This window comes from Leptonychotes weddellii, chromosome 1, assembly GCF_054177405.1.
Source record: "Leptonychotes weddellii isolate Sample4059 chromosome 1, ASM5417740v2, whole genome shotgun sequence".
Classification (NCBI taxonomy): Eukaryota; Metazoa; Chordata; class Mammalia; order Carnivora; family Phocidae; genus Leptonychotes; species Leptonychotes weddellii.
Window position 1 is genome coordinate 150,128,777 of NC_138369.1, and position 24,143 is coordinate 150,152,919.

General features: G+C 40.1%; 1 protein-coding gene and 1 non-coding gene across 3 annotated transcripts in view; one reads left to right on the forward strand and one right to left on the reverse strand.

Moving 5' to 3' along the window:
• Window positions 1-2,934: 2,934 nt before the first annotated feature.
• Window positions 2,935-3,038, forward strand: LOC115939611 (U6 spliceosomal RNA). Its single transcript, XR_004074396.1, has one exon. It is a non-coding gene; the product is annotated as a U6 spliceosomal RNA (small nuclear RNA).
• Window positions 3,039-3,772: 734 nt separating this feature from the next.
• Window positions 3,773-24,143, reverse strand: part of LNP1 (leukemia NUP98 fusion partner 1) — a 31,714-nt gene continuing 11,343 nt past the window's right edge. For both annotated transcript variants that reach the window (XM_031024060.2, XM_081797860.1), the window contains exons 2-4: window positions 16,280-16,474; window positions 8,557-8,787; window positions 3,773-4,277 (exon numbers count right to left, since the gene is read on the reverse strand). In XM_031024060.2, coding sequence (XP_030879920.2) covers window positions 4,128-4,277; window positions 8,557-8,787; window positions 16,280-16,441 — 543 coding nt within the window. In that variant the 5' untranslated portion in view covers window positions 16,442-16,474 and the 3' untranslated portion in view covers window positions 3,773-4,127. The remainder of the gene's footprint in view (window positions 4,278-8,556; window positions 8,788-16,279; window positions 16,475-24,143) is intronic.

A 24,143-nucleotide genomic window follows, 5' to 3' on the forward strand; every position in this document is an offset into this window, starting at 1 on the left:
CCATGAGAGACTATGGACTCTGAAAAACAAACTGAGGGTTCCAGAGGGGAGGGGGGTGGAGGGATGGGTTAGCCTGGTGATGGGTATTAAAGAGGGCACGTACTGCATGGAGCACTGGGTGTTATACGCAAACAATGAATCATGGAACACTACATCAAGAACTAATGATGTAATGCATGGTGATTAACATAACATAATAAAAAAAAAAGGAAAAAAAATTAAAAGTAAAACTACCATATGATCCAGTAATTGCACTACTGGGTATTTACCAAAGAATATGAAAACGCTAATTCAAAAGGGTATATGCACCTCTATGTTTATTGCAGGATCACTTACAATAGCCAAAGTATGGAAACAGCTCAACAGTCCATTGATAGATGAATGGATAAAGAAGATGTGGTATATATATACAATTTCTATACAGCCATAGAAAAGAATGAAATCTTGCCATTTGCAACAACATGGTTGGAGCTAGAGAGTATAATGCTAAGCAAAATAAGCCAGTCAGAGAAAGACAAAGACCATATGATTTCACTCATATGTGGAATTTAAGAAACAAAACAAAGGGAAAAAAAAGAAAAACTAAAAAATAGACTCTTAACTGAAGAGAATAGATGATTACCAGAGGGGAGGGGGACAGAGGGGAATGGGTGAAATAGGGGAAGGGGATTAAAGCGAACACTTATCTTGATGAACACTGAGTAATGTACAGAATTGTTGAATCACTATATTGTACACCTGAAACTAATTTAACACTGTATATTAACTATACTGGAATTAAGATAAAATTTTTAAAAAGAAAATTGAAAAAATACAAACCAAAGATAATTGCTACTTTACTTTTCTGTTTTCCTCTTCTTTTTTTTTTCTTTTTCCTTTTCCTTCTTTTTATTGTCTATGACAAAGTTACTTTGTGCCTTACATAAGCAACCAGTTGTAGTATTATGACTAGTTTGGGGAGATATTCTTTACAAAATGGAGACTCTGGCTGCCCTTGGGTATTTGAAGAGCCAAGACAGAAACAAAGAATAAATAGAGAAAATGGGCAGGGGACCTGAATAGACATTTTTCCAAAGAAGACATGCAGATAGCCAACAGACACATGAAAATATATTCAACATCACTAATCACCAGGGAAATAGAAATCAGACCACAATGAGATACCACCTCGTACCTGTCAGAATGGCTATTATCAAAAAGACAAAAAATGCCAAGTGTTGGTGAGGATGTGGAGAAAAGAGAACAATTGTGCACTGTTGGTGGGAATGTAAATTGGTTCAGCCACTATAGAAAACAGTGTGGCAGTTCCTCAAAGAATTAAAAACAGAACTACCATATGATCCAGCTGGGCATCTATATGAAGAAAACAGAAACACCAATTCAAAAAAAAATACATACCCCTGTGTTCATCGCAGCATTATTTACAATAGCCAAGATACAGAACAAACTAAGTGTTCACCAATGGATAAATGTGTAAAGATGTGGTGTATATATACAATGGAATGTTAGTCAGCCACAAAAATATGAAATCTTGCCACTTGCAACAATATGAATGGATCTTGAGGGCATTATGCTAAGTGAATAATAAGTGAAACAGAGAAAAACAAATACTGTATGATTTCACTTATATGTAAACTCTAAAAAACAAAACAAATGAACAAATAGAACAAAACTCGTAGATACAAGGAACAGATTGGTTGTTGCCTGAGAGGAGGGGGGATAAAGGAGTGAGTGAAATGAGTGAAGGGGATCAAGAGGTACAAACTCCCAGTCATAAAATAAAAATTCATAGGAATGTCATGTACAGCATGGTGACTATCATCACATATTGTGTTTCATATTTGAAAGTTGCTAAAAGAGTAGATCTTAAAAGTTCTCATCATATGTGTCTGCGAGAAAAACTTTCTCAAACATACTAATTTTGTCTTAAGCTAATTTCAAAAAAGGATCCATACTGGGGTGCATGGGTGGCTCTGTCAGTTAAGTGTCCGACTCTCGATCTCAGCTCAGGTCTTGAGCTCAGGTCTTGATCTCAGGGTCGTGAGTTCAAGCCCCACATTGGGCTCCATGCTGGGCATAGAGTCTACTTAAAAAAAAATTTGAAAAGGATCCATACTAAGAAGGGAGGACTTGTATGAATTGTGGAAGTAGTTAAGAAATGCCATGCTTCAGAGCATTCAGGGGAGTAAAGAAGAACTGATAGTTGGTGGTGATGGTTCCATGGGTGTATACATATGTCCAGACTCATCAAATTGTGTACATTAAATCTGTGCAGTTTTGGGATATCAATGATACCACAATAAAGCTGGTATGGGGTTGGGGGTTTTTTTGTTTGTTTTTTATTTTATTTTATTTATTTATTTGAGAGAGAGAGTGAGCGAGGGAGAAAGAGAGCACAAGCCAGGGGAGAGGCAGAGGGAGAGGAAGAAGCAGGCTCCCCACTGAGCAGGGAGCCCGACGTGGGGCTCGATCCCAGGACCCCGAGATCATGACCTGAGCCGGAGGCAGATGCTTAACGACTGAGCCACTCAGGCACGCCTAAAGCTGGGTTTTTTAAAGGAAAAAAAATGTTCTCATCATAAGAAAAAAAGATGTTATAACTATGTATGATGATGGATGTTAATGAGACTTACTGTGGTGATCATTTCACAAAGTATACAAAAATCAAATCATTATGTTGTACACCTGAAACTAATAGAATATTAAATGTCAATTATACTTCAATATAAAAAAATATAGGGGGAGTTGTAGTATCTTTTCTTCTAGGGAAGAAAAACAGTGATAGCATATGGCCTCAATGTGTTAATTAACCCAATTGTGGTAATCATTTTACAGAACATACATATGTCAAATCATCATGTTTGTACAATTTAAAACATATAATTTTATTTGTCAATTATATCTCAATAAAGCTGAAAATTAAGAAAAAAAGAAGTACTCACTTCAGCAACACATACACTAAAATTGGAAGGATACAGAGATTAGCATGGCCTCTGCATAAGGATGACACGTGAATTCATGAACCATTCCACATTTTTTAAATAAGTCATGGGATATAAGGTAAGCATGGTGACTATAGCTAGTAATAGTGTATATTTGCAGGTTGCTAAGAGAGTAGATTTTAAAAGTTCTTATCACAAGAAAAAATTTTGTAACTATGTGTGACAATGGATGCTAACTAGACTTATTGTGGTGATAATATCACAATATATTAAAAATATCAAATCATTATGTTGTACACCTGAGACTAATATGACGTTATATGTCAGTTATGTCTCAATATAAAATAAAAATAAATAAGTAAGAATATGGTCTCATAAAGTTAAAACCCAGAGCATAAAGCTGACATCAGAAAAATCAGTCTCCACCCGTGTAAAAGTCATTATTATAAGCTCCTCCCAGCTCCTGCTTTTCTCATTCACATCCACTCATTCCATGCACATCACACACACAAACACCAACTTAGGAGCCAGAGCTAAAGAGAAATGAAGGTCCTGCCTCAGGTTAGGACCATGAGTCAGAATGAACTGGGCTCTGGCCCTAACTCTGCCACCTCACCGATGAGTTCCCAGACGTGCCTAAATTTCCATTTCCTCAGCTAGCAAGTGAAAAGAATAGGTCCCACCTTAGAGTAGTGAGGATTATTTTGGGTAAGGCATTGAAGAACTCGGCATAGTACCTGGCATGTTAATTACCAGTTCTCATTAAATGACGGCCGTTAGACATACTTACATAATTAGTTCTGAAAAAGAAGTAAACTTAGAGTCACATCAATGACTTTTATTTAAAATTATTTGCAAGGTTGATGCGGAAGAAGAGTTAGCGAAGATGGGTGGGTGGCTCTTTAAATATCTTTCTTTACATTTTTAAGAACAACTTATTCTATTAAAATACCTTTCATTCTCCTTAGTCCCATAAAAGGACAACAGAGCAGATCACACTCTCAACTAAGACATCAGAAGCAGTCAGAGTCGGGTATGAGTCATGTGGGGGAGCAGCGGCCCTGACCGCCCCCTGCAGTCACTCAGCCTCTGCGGGCACTCCTTCACAGCTACCACCACCTGGCCTGGCGTACTGGGGCCCGAAAACCACAGTGGCATCCGGAGACATGATGTGGAAACAAAATACTATTTGGGATCTTTTTCAAGCAAGGGGGGCATGTATGCTTCTCCATGTTCTTCCTTCTTAGGGTTCCTTCTTTCCTCCACTTTCTTTCGAGATTTCATCTCCATCCTCAGGCATTCCCTTTTGCTTCTCTCCTTTCTGCTCTCAGGTCCCTGAAAGAGAAAGTTCAGAAAAAGGGTAGAAATGTGCCGACAGCTGACAATGAGCCACATTTCTCCTAACTCTTGGAAATGAACAAAGCCCTGGTCATTTAGTAGATGTCCACATCTTAGCTTCTCATAATAAATTAGCAGAAGCCCAAGGGTGTTGCTAAAGGTTTCAGTCATAAATAAAATGAATGGGGCTTGGGTGTCAGCTGATGATCTATGGAGGAAACTCAACCTGTACACAACTCTGAGCTATAGAGGGATGTGTTTCACATTACGATATAATTAATAGTCTCCTGGTGCTTTCCGAAAAGGAATACCGCAAGTGAATCATACACGGAATGATTCTAACCTCCCAGTGTCTACTTCTTTAAATTACATTAACAGTAGGGTTTGTGTTAAGTTCTAATGTGAGGACTATGTAAAGAATGAAGTGTTAAGGAAATGACATCCAGGCACATTAACATTCGCCAGCTGGTTGCCCAGGGGTCCACATTCACTGATTTATTGAACACATACTACTGTTCTAAGATCAGGAGATATAGCACTAACTAAAGAAACCCTACTTCTTCGATATTACCCCTAGGTACAGCATGACAATCAATAAGCCTAAAAAGAAACAAGAAGATCACAGATAGTGATAATTGCAATGATAATGAGCAAACAGGGTGGCATGATAAGGAAGTATGGGGTGGGAAGGGGGAAGGCTTCTTCGTTTCCATGGTCAAGGAGCGTCTTTCGAAGGACTTACTGACTAAAGAATGGCATTGATAAATGTGGCGATGGCATCTACCTATACTTCTATTTTTAAAAATAAATAACATCATGACTCTCCCCCTCCTCCACGTGAACTGGCAACGCTGGGGAACACCCAAAGGTCTATCAAGTGAATATGCACTGTGATGAGTACCAATCAGATGAGCAAGATCATGACTCAACCCTGTAGGCTGAGTTATGAGGGTGTCTGATTACTGCGGTGATGTCAGCTACTCTTCAATGCTAAATTGTTTTTATACCTAGATTATTTCATTTCTATCTATATTGGTCCAGTGGCCAAAGTCACAAAGCGAAACAAATGATGAAGTTGAGATACAGGTTAAGAGAAACTTAAAAATTGTACTAGTTCTGTAAATGTGCCCCCAGATTATTTTCATTAGACCTAGCAGTTGTATTAGATCCATCAGCCTGATCAAAGTTCATATGTAGCAGTCATGAATATCTCCAGTACTTATAAGAGCAGTATAAAAAAGAGAAAATACAGTGATGATTATTTTCAAAATAAAGCAATGGCTTTTCCCTTATTGAGAATAAAGACTATCTGAGAAATGCTTGTAAATAATGAGCTGAAATCTTTTTTCTTGTATCATTATTTAGAAACAAAATGTAAAAATTATCAAAATAAGACAATTGAGGTTTTCAATACCAAAATGAAAGAATTTAATATTGTTGGTCGTGATCAGGTCACAAAATTAGTTTCCTGATCTCTTTTTTTAAGATTTTTATTTATTTATTTATTTATTTATTTATTTGACAGAGAGAGAGGGAACACAAGCGGGGGGTGGGGGCGGTGGGAGAGGGAGAAGCAGGCCCCCCCCACTGAGCAGGACCTTGGGATCATGACCCAACCTTGGGATCATGACCCAAGCTGAAGGCAGACACCTAACGACTGAGCCACCAGGTGCCCCAATTTCTTGATCTTTTTGATGCTGAAGGACATAAAATTTTAATCTACACATTACTCTACATTTGGCCCCCAGCCAAAATATAAATCAGTTTTAGATTTGCTGATAAACTACACTTTTTAGTGTAGTTAGCTTTAGAAAAGTATGTCAATTGTTAAATAAGAACACATTTTAAACTATATGTATGTTCTAAATTTTTAATTTTACATAAGGATAAACTTTATAAAATACTCTTTAAAATTGATACAAAATAAAATATTTAATAAAAGTATTTATCCTATATGTTTATATATGTAATATGAAAAAAATTAAATGATTTTGTAAATTCCTAGCAGGTTTCTAGGTATTATATGGAACTGTGAAAAGAGTTCTTGGGTCAAAAAGTTGAAAATGTTGTCTTAATTGCCTTGGTACTCAAAAGGAAGAGCTTGGGAAATGAAATATTAGCTAACATTTGATATTTTAGGGATAATGTGATAAGTATCTCTTTAAATAAGAGAACTGATTTCATGTTTACACACTGTTAGGGCTTATAATATTAGCAAATGGTATCGTGTAAGCAGTTACATAAGATGTGTTGCTATATATATACTTTTTTTCTGAGGACATCAGAATCACCAAAGAATAGTTCAGATTAAAATGTTTTTCATACTGTAACTCGCTCCAGAAAAAACTTAAGGCAGATATGTCTCCTGAATTAATATAATTAATGACTTGAACATGTAATTCTAAAACAGGAATTCTGGCACTCCTGTTATATTCCTGCTGAAAGCTCAGAGTCTAAATCTAGTCATGAGGAAATATCAGATAAACCTAAACTAGGCATCACTCTAAAAGATAGCTGGCCTGTATTCTTCAGATGTCAGTGTCATGAAAGACAAGGAAAGACTAAGGAACTGTTCCAGAATAAAAGCAATCAGAGGGATGTGAAAATTGGTTGCAACACATGATCTGGAATTTCACAATAGAGAATATTTTTCAGACAACTGGCAAAATATGAACAAGATCAATAAATTAGATATAAAAGTATTGTATTAGTTTTAATTTCCTGAGTTTAATTATTATACTGTGTTTCTGTAACAGAATGTTCTCCTGTCCTTGTTTGGGGGCTTGGAAGGGGAGAGAGGACATGAGTAAATATAACACATTAACTTTTGGAGGGAATCTAAATGAAGAATGGATTTTTTTGTACTACTCTTGCAATACCGTTCTAAGTCTGAAACCATTTTTTTATTTTTTTAATTTATTTATTAATTTTTTTTTGAAACCATTTTTTTAAAACAATATAAAGAAAAGACAAAACAGGAACTCTTAATAAGATTTAGATATGGTAACATATCGTACGTCACTAGTTTTTGATGTAGTGTTCAACAATTCATCAGTTGCGTATAACACCCAGTGCCCTATTCCTCTTATGATCAGGTGGAGAGAGCAGCCTGCTGAAGGGGAATCATACACAGGGTCACTCTCTGATAAAAGTGAGGTGTCACCTACGAGGCAAAGATGCATGATGACAGCACCAACAGCCATCACTGCTAAGCAGAAAGCACTGTTCAGACGGACAAAGAGGTAGGAAGCAGCCACACATCTTCCTCTCTACATTCACAGAGCGTAGCTCAAGAACCAGGTGGCAACACTCCTGGTCACTTATTTGTTCTGCCTACTACATGGCAGAGACATATCAGTATTCCTGTTTTGCAAAATAAAACCAAAACCAAAAAAAAAAAAAAAGTTACTTTGCTCAAGGCCACTCAATGAACATGTTGCAGAGTTCAAAAACTATCCCCAAATTAATTGATCCTCTAGTGTATGACTTTAGGTATCAAGTTTGGCATCACCAATGGAGTTTCTATTCTTCACCCATTTCATGTCTATCTCTCCTTTGTGCTTTATTTAGACTCCCACAGGTCACTGGGAATGCCTGGACAGCTCCTACTCCTGGAATCTTACTAGTGTTTAGAGAATTCCTTCTGCATACTTTTTAGAAGTATAGGCGAGGGTGCCTGGGTGGCTCAGTCAGTTAAGCGTTCTGCCTTCAGCTCAGGTCATGATCCCAGGGTCCTGGGATGGATCCCTGCATCAGGCTCCCTGCTCAACGGGAAGCCTGCTTCTCCCTCTCCCTTTGCGCCTCCCTGGCTTGTGCTCTCTCTTGCTCACTCTCTCTCTCTCAAATAAATAAATAAAATCTTAAAAAAAAAAATAGAAGTACAGGGAAACACACCACCATCATACACTGTTTGCTACTGGATTAAATATGAAAGGACAGGAACAGTTGGGGTAGTTTTTCCATTCTTCAAAGAGTGAAAGAAGAACAAGTCACAATTATTTATAAGATTGACAAAAAGAGTCTCAAAGAACCAGAGGACCTTGGTAACAAAAACATTCCACCTATGGTCCTCCAGGAATTCTTCCTATACCAGGTGTCTCCAGTAAAAATAATAAGAAAACATATACATCTGGGCTATCTAAAACTGTCATTTTTCAAAGATCTCATCACTAGGCTGTAAATGAAGAAATTAGATTTGTTCTCAAACTTGGGGAGAATGAACCCTTTGGGTTTCCTTTTCTAAAGTGGTTAAATATTCAATAACTCTGTTACATACCAAAGAGACAGAGCGTTTGGTTCTAAAGCACAGTTGCTGTTCAAAGGACTCTGAAAATGCTTGAATTTTGGAACGGGAGCTTCCTTTTGATTCCAGTGGCTCCTTGAATGACTCATCCACTGAGCATTTTCTGAAATCCAGCATGTGGGTATGGCATCGAAATCCTTGGTCCTCATGAGAATGCCTTCTGGGATGGCTGACAGACGATGTGATTCTGGGAAGCACAGGAAACTGGGAATACAGAATAAAAATTTTTGCAGGCGCCTGGGTGGCTCAGTCGTTACGCGTCTGCCTTCGGCTCAGGTCATGGTCTCAGGGTCCTGGGATCGAGTCCCACATCAGGCTCCCTGCTCAGCAGGAAGCCTGCTTCTCCCTCTCCCACTCCCCCTGCTTGTGTTCCCTCTCTCGCTATGTCTCTCTCTGTCAAATAAATAAATAAATAATCTTTAAAAAAAAAAATTGTTTTTGCAATATAGAGATGGTACAATGTTAGCACAGGGACAGAATATCCATAAATTACCAACTAAACAAATCTCATGTTAAACTGAAATTTTATCTTTTTGATCAGTAGGGCCTTCCTCCTACAATGAAGTAGAATCAATTAGTTAAAACATTAAGTAGAACATCCCAAGTCTAGCTTTGTTTATCCTTTACCATGAGGGTAGAATAATGAAGCATTCCAAGCCTTAAACTGATATGTAAAAAGAATTTCCAAAATTAAGAAAAAAAAAATTTAATGAAGTCATAAATGTTTAAGAAATAATACAGCGGTGAATAGTTATATGATTTCTATATGGAGAAAGAATTTCTAAGCAAAAGAACAATGGGAAAAGTCATAGGAAATATTAATTTAATTACATAAAAATAATGTGCATCACAAGCAATATAAACACAATTAATGGTAGATTTAAAAACTTAAAAAATATTTGCTGCATGTCAGTAATGTTTAATAGATATCCTGAAAATAAATAAGTATATCTCACATGCATACAGGGAAACACAGAGGTCATATAATACAATAACATCAATGTTAAAATCACAATTGGTCTTTGGGTGCCTGGGTGGCTCAGATGGTTAAGCATCTGCCTTCAGCTCAGGTCATGATCCCATAGTCCTGGGATCGAGTCCCACATCGGGCTCCCTGCTCAGCGGGGAGCCTGCCTCTCTCTCTCTCTCTCGGTCTCTTATGAATAAATAAATAAAATCTTTAAAAAAAAATGTTAAAATCACAATTGGAAAATAATCAAAGGACAGACAGCTCAGAGAAGGCAATTTTTGAAAGATATGTTCTCTCAATTTTTCTCACTTTCCAACCCACTCCAATCCAGCTTTTGCATGCAACACTGATTTTGGTCAGGATATTGATCTCAATGTTGCCAAATTCTGTGCACTTTTGGTCTTTAATCATTCTGTAGCATTCAATCCAGTAGCCCGTGTGCCCCCCCACCCCCAGAAACAATCTTTCCTTGTCTTCTACCACTGCACCCTCAAGGGTGATCATTCTGCCACGGTGTTTTAGACATTTTTGCTCACTTCTCCTTCTAGCTGCTCATAACTTTTGGAGTTCCTCCAGGTTCTAAACTAGTCTTCCTTCCCTTCCTTTCCTTACTCACATTACACTGTCTCCCTAAATATCTCATCCTCAGGCTTCAATTTCTAGCTATCACCTGATTTTCTAATTTATGTTGTTAGCCCAGACATCTCCTCTGAGTTTCTGCCCCCTCAAGTTCCCTCTGGCGAAGTATCCCACTGGCACTCACCCTGACTTGGGCAAATCTGACTTCATCACCTCTCCTCCCCAAACCTGCTCCTCACGTGTCCCCTAACTTGGAAGATGGTATCACCATTCACTCAGTTACTCAGACCCGTAACTCAGGAGCTACTCTTCACATTCTCTTGCCAAGTCAGTAGATTCCATCTCTCCAATGTCTCTCAAAAACTATCCATGCTTTCCCAGCATCACTGTTACTACCGTAATCCAAGCCACCCAGATTATAGAAGCAGCCTCCCCATGGTGGACATCCTATATCCACTCTTACCCATTTATTTTGTCGTTCCCAGAGCAGCCAGAGTAGTCAGGACACCAACCAAGTCACATCTGATCACCTTTTATTTTGTACCTCATCTTGCACCACCCACACTTTCATGGACAGCCTCACTGGTTAGTCACTTTCTCCAGCTCACTTGCTCCTACCCAACACAAGGGGGTCCTCTCTGCTCATGACTGCGCACCACCCCACCTCACTACCCCAGGACATGGTTAATCATACTTCAGTCATTCTGCACTTTCACAGAAACCCTTCCCTACCACCCTGGGTGATTCGGGTCCCAGTTTGATGCCCTGCTGGGGTCTCATACTTCTCCTTTATGATACTTATCACAACCATAATCAATATTTTGGGTGATTTTGTTACATATCTCTCCTCCATTAGACTATATGCCCCATCACATCAAGGGCTATGTTTCATTCTCTGCTAGAATCCCAGTATCCAGCGCTTTGTCCTATTCACAACATGAGTTCATTAAATATATACTAGATGAGGGGCACCTCAGTCAGAAGAGTATGTGACTCTTGAGCTCCAAGTTGTGAGTTTGAGCCCCACGTCAGGTGTAGAGATTACTAAAAAATAAAATCTTTTTTTTTTTTTAGATTTTTATTTATTTATTTGACAGAGACACAGCGAGAGAGGGAACATAAGCAGGGGGAGTGGGAGAGGGAGAAGCAGGCTTCCTGCAGAGTGGGGAGCCCAATGCGGGGCTCAATCCCAGGACCTTGGGATCATGACCTGAGCCGAAGGCAGATGCTTAACGACTGAGCCACCCAGGTGCCCCCCAAATAAAATCTTAATTAAAAAATTTTTATATGTAAGATGAATAAATGTAAAAGAAAAAAATACCAGCTGGTAAAAAATGTTGATGCTTACTAGTAGCCAAAAACTATGGAAAATGAAATAATATACAATTTTGTCTTTCAGGTATCAAAAAAAATGTTATTTAATGGTACCAACACTGGCAAGAGTGCAGGGAGATAGGCACTTGTCTTCCTTGCTGGTAGGACTAAAAATATGTACATCCTTCCTAGAAAGCTGTTGGCAATGTGTGTCAGAGGGTTTAAAATATTCCCCTCCTTGGATCCATCCATTGCATGTTATAATTTGCTGAATTGTGTCCCCCTACCCCAAACTCATATATTGAAGTCTTATGTGAGTACATCGGATTATGACTATATTTGGAGATAGGGCCTCTAACAATTAAGTTAAAATGAGACCATTATGGTGGGTTCTACTCCATTCTGACTGGTGCCCTTATAAGAAAAAGAAATTTGGATACACAGAGAGACACCAGGGATATGCTTACACAGAGGAAGAACCATGTGAGGACCAGCAAGAAGGTGGCCATCTGTAAGCCAAGGAGAGAGGCCTTGGAAGAAACCAAACCTGTTGACACCTTTATCTCAGACTTCTAACCTCCAGAACTGTGAGAAAATAAATTTCTGCCCTAAATCACCCAGTCTGTGGTATTTTGTTATGGCAGTCTGAGCAAACTAACACACATATCTAGAAATTTTCTCTCAAACAATAATCAAAAATATGGTTAAAGATTTGTAAAGCTACTAAAAGATAGGAGGTAAATTTGTATATATTATTCCATTTATTATAGGTAAGACATGGTACTGGGTGCTTTGGATAAATTGGGGAACCAAACAGGCACAGTGTCCCCCTCTTGGGGATTATTTTGGGAGATGGAATTTATTTATTTATTTTTAAAGATTTTATTTATTTGACAGAGAGAGACACAGTGAGAGAGGGAACACAAGCAGGGGGGAGTGGGAGAGGGAGAAGCAGGCTTTCTGCTGAGCAGGGAGCCCGATGCGGAGCTCAATCCCAGGACCCTGGGACCATGACCTGAGCTGAAGGCAGACGCTTAACGACTGAGCCACCCAGGCACCCTGGGAGATGGAATTTAAACAAACAGGGCATATGCCTACAGCCTTGACCAAATGCTATAAAGGGAAAGTTCAAGGTGCACAGAGAGGATATAACAAGGTAAAATCATGTATGTTCAGGTGGGTGTTGGAGTGGCTAGGAGGATCAGGGAAGACTTTTGTGAAGATGTGATGATAAAGATACAATCTGAAGGATAAGCAGGGTTAATTAGGGAACAGGGAACAGTTTTCTGCCTCAGGATGAGCCCCATATGTTCAGAGGCCCTGCCACAGAAGAGCTTGCTGGAGTGGAAGGAAAAGAAACCTATTGAGTGTGAGCATCTGGGAGAAGGGAGTGGTGGGGAGGGCTTGAAGTAGGGTAGTATCATAAGATGGGCAATCTTAAAACATACCCAAATGTTTTGAAAGGTTTTCTTTGTGCTGTGGGATTGGTTTTTTAGTATTTTCCAAGTTTTCTGCAGTGATGGTGTATTATATTATCAGAAAAAAAATGATACTTTCAAAATTTGAGACTGAGACACAGGACAGATACTGAATGACTGCACTTACTTGAGGTATCTAAAATCGTCAATCCCATAGAAGCAAGAAATAGAATAGGGGTTGCCAGAGCCTGAGAAAATGGGGAAATGGGACGTGGCTAATCAATGGGTATAACATTCCAGTTATGCAGGATGAGTGAGCTCTAGAGATGTACGGTACAGCATTGTGCTTCTCGTTAGCTGGATTGCACACTTAAAAATCTGCCGAGAGGGTAGATCTCATGTTAAGTGTTCTTACCACAATAAAACTTTAAAAATGAAATTTAAAAATTTGAGGCTGGGAATGAAATGAGGTTGTTTATACAAACGTTCTCTTCCATTGAGAGGCCTAAAAAGAACAGCAAATGTTTTATCACAACATAAATGGAGTATATACTTAATATCTCCTATCAGATAGGTCTTTTGGTTCCTTTGTTGTGTTGTGTGACTTTGTGGGAAACAGGCTTAAAAGAGCTCTCTCACTGATTACAGGGAGAAGTTCCCATTTTTAAATATGTGTATGTACCACGCAAGCTCTACTTTTTGGATTTTATATGCCCTTCCAATGTAATTTTCCTGGCAAAGACATGAAATAGTGCCCTACATGCATGGCTTGCTTTGACCAAGTATGCCCTTGTCACCCCACAGCCACAGACTAGGCTTATAGCTCTCTCTCCCACACTGTGAGGCAGGGTCTGGCCCATGGAATGGGATCCCTTCACTCTGAGCTCAGCAGCTGGGGTCCCAGACGGCAAAGCAACAAAGACAAAGCGTGCTGCCCGTGCTGCCTTCAGAGCATAACGACCCAGTTCCCTGACCTGCAGTACGGAAGAGTGTGCCCAGCACCACAGCTGTTTCCACTATGACCCCAGAAGACAATTCCTATCGAAGAAAAAACCCTAGGCACTCTCTGACCCAAGGCATAGAAGAAATTAGTGTGGGGTGGGGGCGGGTGGGGGCGCCTGGGTGGCTCAGTCCTTAAGTGTCTGCCTTCGGCTCAGGTCATGATCTCGGGGTCCTGGGATCGAGCCCCGCATCGGGCTCCCTGCTCTGCGGGGAGTCTGCTTCTCCCTCTCCCACTCCCCCTGCTTGTGTTCCCTCTCTCGCTGTGTCTCTCTCTGTCAAATAAATAAATAAAATCTTTAAAAAACAAACAAACAAACAAACCAGAAACCACATTCAAATGGGAAAGGAAGGGAAAGCTCTTCTCTTCCTAAGCATGTAATATGGACAGATACAGGTTATTAATAGGTTATGAGAGGGAAGAGCCTTAGATAGGAGCAGTGGGGAGAGAGAAAAAGAGACAAGGCTAAGAGTAAGCTTTTCTTTTTAAGTTATTGATTGAGCTCAAAGCAAAACACACACACACAAAATGAAAACCTAATTGTTCTCTGATCTCTAAAGTAAGAAAAATCTGAGCACATTTTAGAGTTAGAAAAGTTAACTATCCAACACAAGCTCTTGTCATAAATATATGGCGTTCTGTGACTGGAACTGGACATTCAGACCCCTGACTATTTCCCAGGATCTGACCACGTCACCCTGGGTCCCCTGCTCTATGTTCTGCCCTTGCACTCTCTACCCTATTCGGTCAGGTGCTCATTTTTATTCCATGCTTTGTCTCCTTAAATAAACACATACTTTTGCATATAGTCTGATAATTTTGGAATTCACTGTTGACTTAGAGAATCTAAACAGGTTAATTCAGGCAAATGTCTGAAGCTAGTATGAGCAGGAAGAGATATACGGACACTGTTTACAAATGCCCCATATAACAAATTCTGCTTAGTCCTAATAGTTTCAGGCAAACAACATTGCAACCTAAAACGGGATTCCTTAGTGGATTATCTCAGTTTTAAAGGTCTAATAGATGCTAAAATTTATTCAACAAAACTGTATTTTATAAGTCATTTGTTTTTATTTCATATTTTGTTTTCATATTTTCAACAGTACTAAAGGGCCGTTGAGATAAATAGCAAATCACAGTTTTTCTCTTTGTTTCTTCTTGGTTCTAGCTATCTGGAAACTGGAAACTAATTGTACTTCGGGTTCACACATTGTGAACACCTCACTTGAAGTGGAACATAAGAGATTAAAATGAGAGTGTGATAAACAGGTGTTGATTTATAACAGAATCATGGACAGTTAGAGCTAGAAGAGTTCCCAGAGATCATCCTGTCCAGCCTCTCTTCTTTTTTACATAAGGAACCTGAAGCTCAAAGAGCTGTTGAAACTTGCCCTTTGTCCCTGAGTATGCATTTGGTAAGAAATCTACTTTCAAATATTTGTGTCTTAAAGAGGTCTCATTCCTCAAATTTGCTGGTCACGGGGAGTAAAAGAGATTGCCATACCCACCGTAATATCCCTCATAGGCATTATGCATCTGGGAACTCTGAGGCTAAAACTGAAATAAAATAACATTGCCCCAAAACGTACATGATTCTGGGGTTGACAGAAGCAAGTTGGGGAGGTATTCTCTATAGCTAGAATCCTAAGTGACCTGCAAAAAAGAAAAGCTATATTCTTGCTGTGTAACTGTGAAGCAGAGGATGCAGGTCTCTGCTGCAGAGTCTTCTAGCCGTGCAGTTGAGTGGAGAGAACCGCTGCCTGCACCTGCCGCTGAGTCCTCACCCGGTCAGGCCCACCCGTTCTGCTATCAGGAGCTTTCTCCTGCTTCCATCTTGCTCCCTAGACACTGGGTGCTCTGCTGCCCTATGGAAAAGTAGTGCTGAGGGCAGAAAAATTTGGGTTCCCTCTCCCCTCGGGAAACCAAAGGGGAACCAGAAGAAAACGTGTATCAAATTTATCAAAGGTAGTGATTTATGATGTGGAATCCCCAATTCTTTAGAGGTCATCAAATCACGGAGCTATTTTCAGTATTTCAAAAAGAGTAGTGGAAATCACACATTGATCCATGCCTGATGCTACACAGACTAATTTATAACATCAAGTTTCTTTCCTTTGGCTGGAATCATATTAATCCTCAGGAGGATTGTCTCAGGTTTATCAGGAGCTCTGAACAGTAGTTAAAGATATCTTAGGCTACTAAAAATGAAGAAATCTTCACCTAATAAACGAAAATCAGGTCCCCTGGAGGACAAGATAAAATAATAAAAGGGACTTTTGTGGGTATAAAAGGTTTAGAAGTACTGATTTTTAACCAGAAAAGATTTTATACCAAAGGCCTCTTCAAAAATTATCTAATAGAAATTCCCCTCCCCTAGTCCAGCTCTCCCCTGGTTCTCTGATCATAACTCACTGGGCAGGGCAGGGAGGTTTTCCTGTAAGTGGCATCTTGTGATCCGTGGCGGTCCCGGAGTCCTCTCTCATTCTCTTCTGTCCAGCTGTGACCCCAGAAGCTGCTCATCCATTTGGCGAAAGACACATCATCATCATCATCATCATCATCTTTGTGCTCCATGCGTAGGTGATTCAAATTCTCGAAGGCCTGTCCCTAAATTTGAGAGAGAGAAATATCATCCAACAGGGCTGACCTGATGAAACCCAGGATCTCCCCCAAAAGACAAAATGAAACTGGTATTTTCAAATGCTCTCCGATAATGGGATCCTTAAGGGAGAAAGATTTACTAAACAACCATTTCATCATCAGGCAGCCTCGGGGAGTGTCTATTTATAAATTGTGCATCCCACATTCCCTCCCCTCCCCCTGTCTTTTTAAAATTGAGGCTTTGTAATCCTTCCATTGCTGGGGCTTGTGTCTCCGAGCCTAAGGGTGGGAAGCACAGTCCACTGCCTGGTTTTCCCTGTGCTCTGCTGCTGATACATGTGATGGCAATTCCAGCTGTCAATGAGGATGGAGCATGACCCTTATAATATGCCTGTCAGCTCCAGGCTAGCTCTGAAATGGGGCCACTTACAAGGGACAGACTGACTACAGCCTGCAAGATGGCCAGCTATTGGCCTGCTATATCTACTGCCAGATATACTCCTAATACATAAAATTGATACTGATACAAAAATCCAGCTCCTGGGTTTAAGGGAACAGGTTTTGTTATTGATGTATTATTTATATCTGTATCAATCGTACATGTATATTGTACAAACCTTAAGTGTATAGTTTGATGAATTTTTACATACATGTACCCGCACATAACCACACCATAAAACATCTTCAGCACCCCAGCTGGCTCCCTTTTTCCTTCTTCCAATCCATCCTCCCTCCAAAAGGTTATGACTTCTTTTTTTTTTTTTTTTAAAGATTTTATTTATTTATTAGAGAGCGAGCGAGAGAGAAACAGCATGAGAGAGGAGAGGGTCAGAGGGAGAAGCAGGCTCCCTGCTGAGCCGGGAGCCCGATGTGGGACTCGATCCCAGGACACTGGGATCATGACCTGAGCCGAAGGCAGTCGCTTAACCAACTGAGCCACCCAGGTGCCCCAAAAGGTTATGACTTCTGACCGCTATCGCTACAGATTAATTTTGCCTGTTTTTGAACTTTCTTTCAATGGAATTATACAGAATGTATTATTTTGTGTCATTCAACATTATGTTGGTAAGATTTATCCATATTTTTGTGCTAATGGTAGTTCATGCTTTATAGTAGTACACTGTATGACTATCCCACATTTAAAAAAATCCCTCTCTCACTGTTGGAAAATAAATGAAATCTTAAAATAAATAAATAAATAAATAAATAAATAAAATAAATTCAGTCTACTACTGATGGTCATTTGGGACTATCATTTGTGCTGTTTCCAGGTGAGGTGTTATAAATAGAACTTCTGTGAACATGATAGTCCTTGTTTTTTAGTAGGCCTTTTTTTTTTGAGATAACAGGACTAATAAATTTATTAAGCCCCTCCTTTGTGCCAGGTATGAAGTCAAATATTTTACGTATGCTATTTTCATTATAACAGCATTGTGACTGGGAGATTTGTCTCACATTTTATAGATAAGGACATTGAGATTCAAATAGATCATCACTTGCCTGAGATGAAATTACTACTAAGCAGCACAGCCAAGTCTGAAGCAAGGAGTAGAATAATGAAGTCCAGACTCTTCCACCATTCCACCAGTATTCCAAGAAACCTTTGATAAAGCTTGCATTCTTAGACAGAGTTATTCCTGACTGTTTTCTATATGAAAACTCTTCCTTGAGCTACAAAAAGACAGGCTTAATAATTGTGACCAGTGTTCCTAGAGCATGGCACCACAATTTCTAAGTTACTAAGGAAAAGTAACCAAAGCATAAAATAGCTTGCAACATTTTTATTTCTTGTTTTAAATAGTGAGAGATGCAGGCTTGTTACTTTGTAATACTTTTATTACAGAATGCAGAAAGCCTGCTTCTCAATGACCCAGATGAGAAAGGAAAAGTTATAACTATAACCATATGCCACCACTATTGATTGTCTCTGTTATTAAAGAAAGAAAGGTAACCTCTCTTGGGGAAGCAGGACCAGGTATGTCCACAAAACTTAACTACAGATAAACCTCTTCTTTTCTATTCCTCTTAAAACAGAAATGTCTTTTCTTCCAATTTCAGAAACAAAAATAAATAAATCTATAATCAGGGGATGGAAAAACCAGAACAGGTCATACCTAATTATTGCTTAGAAGTATTTTGAAGAAAAGAAATACGACTTTATTTTAAAACTTCTTTGAGGGGCGCCTGGGTGGCTCAGTCATTAAGCGTCTGCCTTCAGCTCAGGTCATGATCCCAGGGTCCCGGGATCGAGCCCCGCATCGGGCTCTCTGCTCAGTGGGGATCCTGCTTCTCCCTCTCCCACTCCCCCTTCCTGTGTTCCCTCTCTCTCTGTCTCTATCAAATAAATAAATAAAATCTTTAAAAAAATTAAAAAAATAAAACCTCTTTGAGTGACACCTATCTCTTGGAATTCTGAACCCTTCTTTTAAGGCCTTATAGACAGAAGCAATTTAAATATTGGAAAATGTGTATATATAAATATGGATATTTATTATGAGGAATTGGCTCATGTAATTATAGAGACTGATAAACTTCACAATCTGCCATCTGCAAGCTAGAGACCCAGAAAAGCCAGTGGTGTAATTTAGTCCAAGTGTAAAGGCCTGATAACCAGGGGAGCCAATGGTGTAAATCCCAGTCCAAGGGCAGAAAAAGTTGAGATGAGATATTCCAGCTTATGAAATGAGGAGAAAAAAAGAGCAAATTCCTCCTTCTGTCTTTTGTTCTATTTAGACCCTCAACTGATTGGATGAGGTCCGCCACACTGGGGAAGACAATCTACTTTATTGAGTCCATAATTTCAAATGCTAATTTCATCTAGAAGACACATCCAGAAATAGTGTTTAATCTGGGCACTCCATAAAACTGACATGTAAAAATTAACCATCACAGGCACTAATCCCATTCATGAAGGCTCCACCCTCTCATCTATTTACCACCCAAAGTTTCTACCTCCAAACCATCATATTGGGGATTAGGCTTCAACATATGAATTTTGTAGAATCACAACGTCCAGTCCATAGCAGGGTACCACATAAACAGCACCCAGTAAAAACCGGGGGCACTAAGTCTCTAATGAGCATGCAGACAACATTTCACACATGTTGCCAAAACTCATTACTGGAAGAATTAAGCACATCCTATAAGACTTCAATGGGCAAAGAAAAAATAACAAAAGAAACCTTTTGGAAGCTTGTGCCTGGCTTTCTTCAGACTTTACCCAATATGCCTTTCCCCTTTTTGGATTTTGCTCTGTATCCTTTCAGTGTAATAAATCTTATCCATAACTATAACTATATGATGTGGATTCTTTTAGCAAATCCTTAAACTGGGGGTGACAGTTGGTGTCGGAAGTGGGATTTATTAACAACAACCCTGACTCATTGAAATATAGCTAAAACAGGGCTTGGAGAAAGGAAGTATGAAGGGGATATAATTATGAACCTTCACATCCCATGGCTACCTAGTCATCTGTGGTATGAAACAGCAGCTGAGATGATGTCTGTTCTGGAAGGTGAAGGTTACCTATGGAATTTGAAAATGATAGGTCCAACCCTAGAAGAATTGGATCCATTGGTCGCTTTTGGCCGTGGTAGCTAAGGTGAAGGAATTAAAAAGTACAGTCTGGGTGATGTCTTTAGGTTTTGTTCTCCCCCTCAGGTGGGAAGAGAAAGGGTCCAAACACTCCCAAAAAACATTTCAGGTGAGCCAAAATGTTGTATGTTTGTATTGCTCACTCCTCCAAGTGGGAGGAAATAAGATTAAGTCAATTCCAAGGCTGGCACAAACTTTAGACAAATCAGAAAAAAAGAAGGGGGAAAAAAACCACTCTACCGACTGGTGCAGCAGCCTGCTGCATTCCAGCTGGGATCTCTCAATAGTGCTAATTTTAATCCTGGAAGTGTTGAATTTACTGCTAAGGTTTGAGTAAACTTGCAAAAAAAAAAAAAAAGTGAGAGAGAGAGGGAGAGACTTTCTAAAATGGCTTTTTATTTTGCAGCTATTGCTTCTGGGTACATGATTTTAAAAAATAGTGTAAAGTATCATATGCCTGTAATTTCATAAATGCTAAAGGGATTATTCCAATCTGGGAAAGCTGCCCAATAAAAGGTGTTAGTAGAACAGGACTTCTTCCTTGGATGGATTAAAATTTAAAATCTTTGAACATCTGAGTATTGAAATCTTCATAACTGATTATTGTTCCCATGATTTTTGCCTGTTGGAGCCTATGAGAAAAGGCAGACAACATAAAAGGAGAAATAATCTTTTTGAGTTTTAAAAAGCAGTTTTTAGTTTGATAATAAGTTTCTGTAAAATCAGATGTCTAACTCTTAGAGGCTGATGATTTTCTAGACTAATTGTGCATATATTTGAGCAGGTCAATTTGGATTCTAAGACTGACAAGATAAGAGGGGCTTAGAAGAACTTGGAACTCCACTGTCTGACCCTGTAGTCTTTCATCTTTGCTGCTGCCAAAGAAGAAAAGTCACTGGCTTTTTTGGAATCCTGAATTCAGAGAACCTAATTGCCTGGATCTGATGGTAGGCTGAAACCTAATAACATCTGTAACAGACTATTTCAATCTTGGACAACAGACATAGACTCAATGAACAGAACTGAGACGCTGGGACTACTACAGACTTAAGACACCCTTCCGTGGGGCCATAAGCTATAAAAATATCATGGATGCTGGCTGGACCACATGGCTCACCTGCGGACGCCCACAGAAAAGGGCTCATTCTCTGATGAGACCATCTGAAACCAAGCTGCAGGTGGCTGTATATTTCTAATGAGGGACTAACTGCATTTGAGATGAATGATCACAAGGAACCTAACCTGTGATTCCTGTTGCAAGCTGTAAGATGGAAGAGAGCACAGCATGGAGAGTAAGACCTCTCCACCCACTCCCAACAGAGGGGACTCTCAACCCCTGCTCAGGAATGTCTCACTGCTATTGACTTATGTCTGACTTTCAACATTATTTGAAATTTGCAACAATAGACTGATAGCCTGATTCAGCTTTACTCACCTTTCTCCTAAGTTAGGCAGTTTGATTATTAAATATAGCTATTCCCAAAGACAGAGTGTTCTTTTTCAGGCTTCCTACTGAATAAATGATCAGGGTGAAAAGGATGGGGGGTTATGTAAACATGTTCTGAAAACTTTTGAAAATTCAGGATTTTGTCCTAACCAGTTCCTGATCATGCTGTGTCTTTCTGGTTAAGTTACAGTAACAATGTTTTTCTATGTAAATTCTTCTGTCCCTCTGTTACAAATTTCTTAAATCATCACTGATTAAGTGGAGCACAGGATGTCAGATAGTGAACTGTGGCTCAACAACAGATACAAGAAGAACTAAAATAGAGAAGTTTATTACTTACAAGTCCTGGAGGAAGTGCCTGGCACACCTTGAGGGGCCACGTGGGGAGGTCAAGGCAGAGTGTAGAGAGAGGCAGACGCTGGGGCACGTTTTTATTTGAGTCTGCAGGTGGAGTGCTTTGGGGTTCCCAGGGCTAAGGTTAGATTGGTCAATTGAAACCAAAAGGGCAGGGTTTGATAAGCCACAGTGGAGTCTTATCTAAGGAGCCGCATGGGGAGAATGCAGTGGGGGCAGGGGAGATGGTTGATCACAAGAGCTGTTGGGGAAGTGATAGCAGGAACTTACATGTGCTTGTGACTCTGCGGACTGCTATCTAGGGCATGTGCTTAGGTGAGGGGACTAGTGTCAGTTTCAGGGCATTGTTTGGCCAAACAAAATGAGGTCAAGGCAGCAATACCATGCAGTAACTTAGCTAAATTCTCGACACCCTCTTTGCACCCAACCCCTTTTGATGGAAGATGAGAATAAAAAATGATTGGGGAAAAAATGTAAAGTAATGATCATTAAATGAGACACACTGATTTTGTAATAACATAGAAAAAAACAGAAAACAGAAGCTCAGCACCTGGGAGATGCAGGGAAAGATGCGTTAATGATCTCTGTTTCTCATAACTGCTCTGTTTTTCAGAACTGCTCCTGAATGCCAACGTTGGCTTCCCAGGATGCTGTGAGGTCTTGAATTCGAACCAACTACTGAGCCTAAGATCACACCTGACAGCACTGACCGTGGGACAGCAATGGTAGGCCCAGTTCCTATGTTCCTATGAAGAACTCTAGATGTTGTCCACATTCATGAGGCAAATGAACTGATGCCAAAGACAAGCAAAATTGCTGAAACAGTCTTCTGGAAGTCCCTCTAAAACTAAGGGCTCAAATGGACAGAGAACCCTAGGGCAGAAGGACCCACAGTGGGAAGGCACACTGGGGGCCCTGTTAACCTCTAATGCCTAACTAATGTACGTCTTCATTGGGTGACCTGCCATTTGCAAGCTTTTTGTTTCCAAGGGTACTCTCTGGGATTATGCTTCTTGAATGTGTACCTTGACTTTCATGGCTTGCTTCAGTCCTGAAAGGCATGCAGGTCAGCTTCAACTTATTAGCCAGAGTCCCACTGTGCTTGAATGGATGGTTCAGGCCAGGTAAAAAGGTTAATGCAAAAACTTCGGGAGAAAGCCACCAGGCTTTCTAAGATTGACCTTTCATGTTGACGGAATTTGTTTTAATTGGCTAAATCCAAGACCCTAGAGGGCATAAGGGAGGCAGCCCTGGCAAGACGTTTTCACCCTGCCACAGGGGGTCCTACTGATAATAATTTTGTCTAAAAAAGCCTTGGCCAAATGGGGTGGACTTTGTAGAAAGGAGTTAACATAGCAGCCTGAGACGACATAGCCTGAGAAAAGCCTTCTTGCTTGACCATTAGCTGGCATCTGGGAACTTGACTGGTAAACAGTTCCTACAGTAATATAAAACTTACCCTAACTGATGAGTGGCCTAAACTGCTTATACAACCAATGGTTTATGCTGAACAACTGCATTTTTTTCTGGAAGTCCGGAATTTTTTGTACAGGCTAGGCAGTGTGTGCCTGCATGACCAGCTTCCAATAAAAGCCTTGGGCTCTGAGTCCCCAGTGAATTTCCCTGGTAAATAACACTTCTCATCACTGGACGAATTAAGGATGTTTTATGTGGCTCCATTGGGAAAGGACTCTTGGAAGCTTGAGACAGTTTTCACTTTGCTGATTTTAATTTGTGTCCTTTCAATACAATAAATCTTAGCTATGAGTATAACTACATGCTGAGCCCCGTGAGTCCTGTGAGTCACTGAACCTAGGGCTGGTCTTTGGGACCCCCAATACAGGAAGGAAAGGGAACTCTTCATATCTTTGGCCAAAAATTCTCCCAAAACAACAAGATATAAAGGTACCCCCAAAAGAAAAAGAATTTGGTCTACAGTATATAAAATCAATCCACCTCCATTTTTCTCCTAGTTAAGCCCATTTCCTTCAATGTATGGGAAAGATGGCTCCCTGCTTTGCCTGGACTAAGGTTCTTACAGCAAACCTGGAGCAGCAAAGCAGCAGCTGCAGGTACCAGCTCTTGGCAATTGGAGGAAAACTCTCTTCCAGCCTGTTTTGGGAGCCCTCGCACAAGAGGAGGCCATAAGCCCCCCCCCCCCCCCCCCGGGAGCCTGGCCACAGCTCTCCCTGGCAGGTGTTTGGACACCTGCCCTGAGGAGATGCTGCAGGGCGCGGGACCAAAGGGAGCTGCCCTTTTGACCCTGCTCTAATGCTCTGC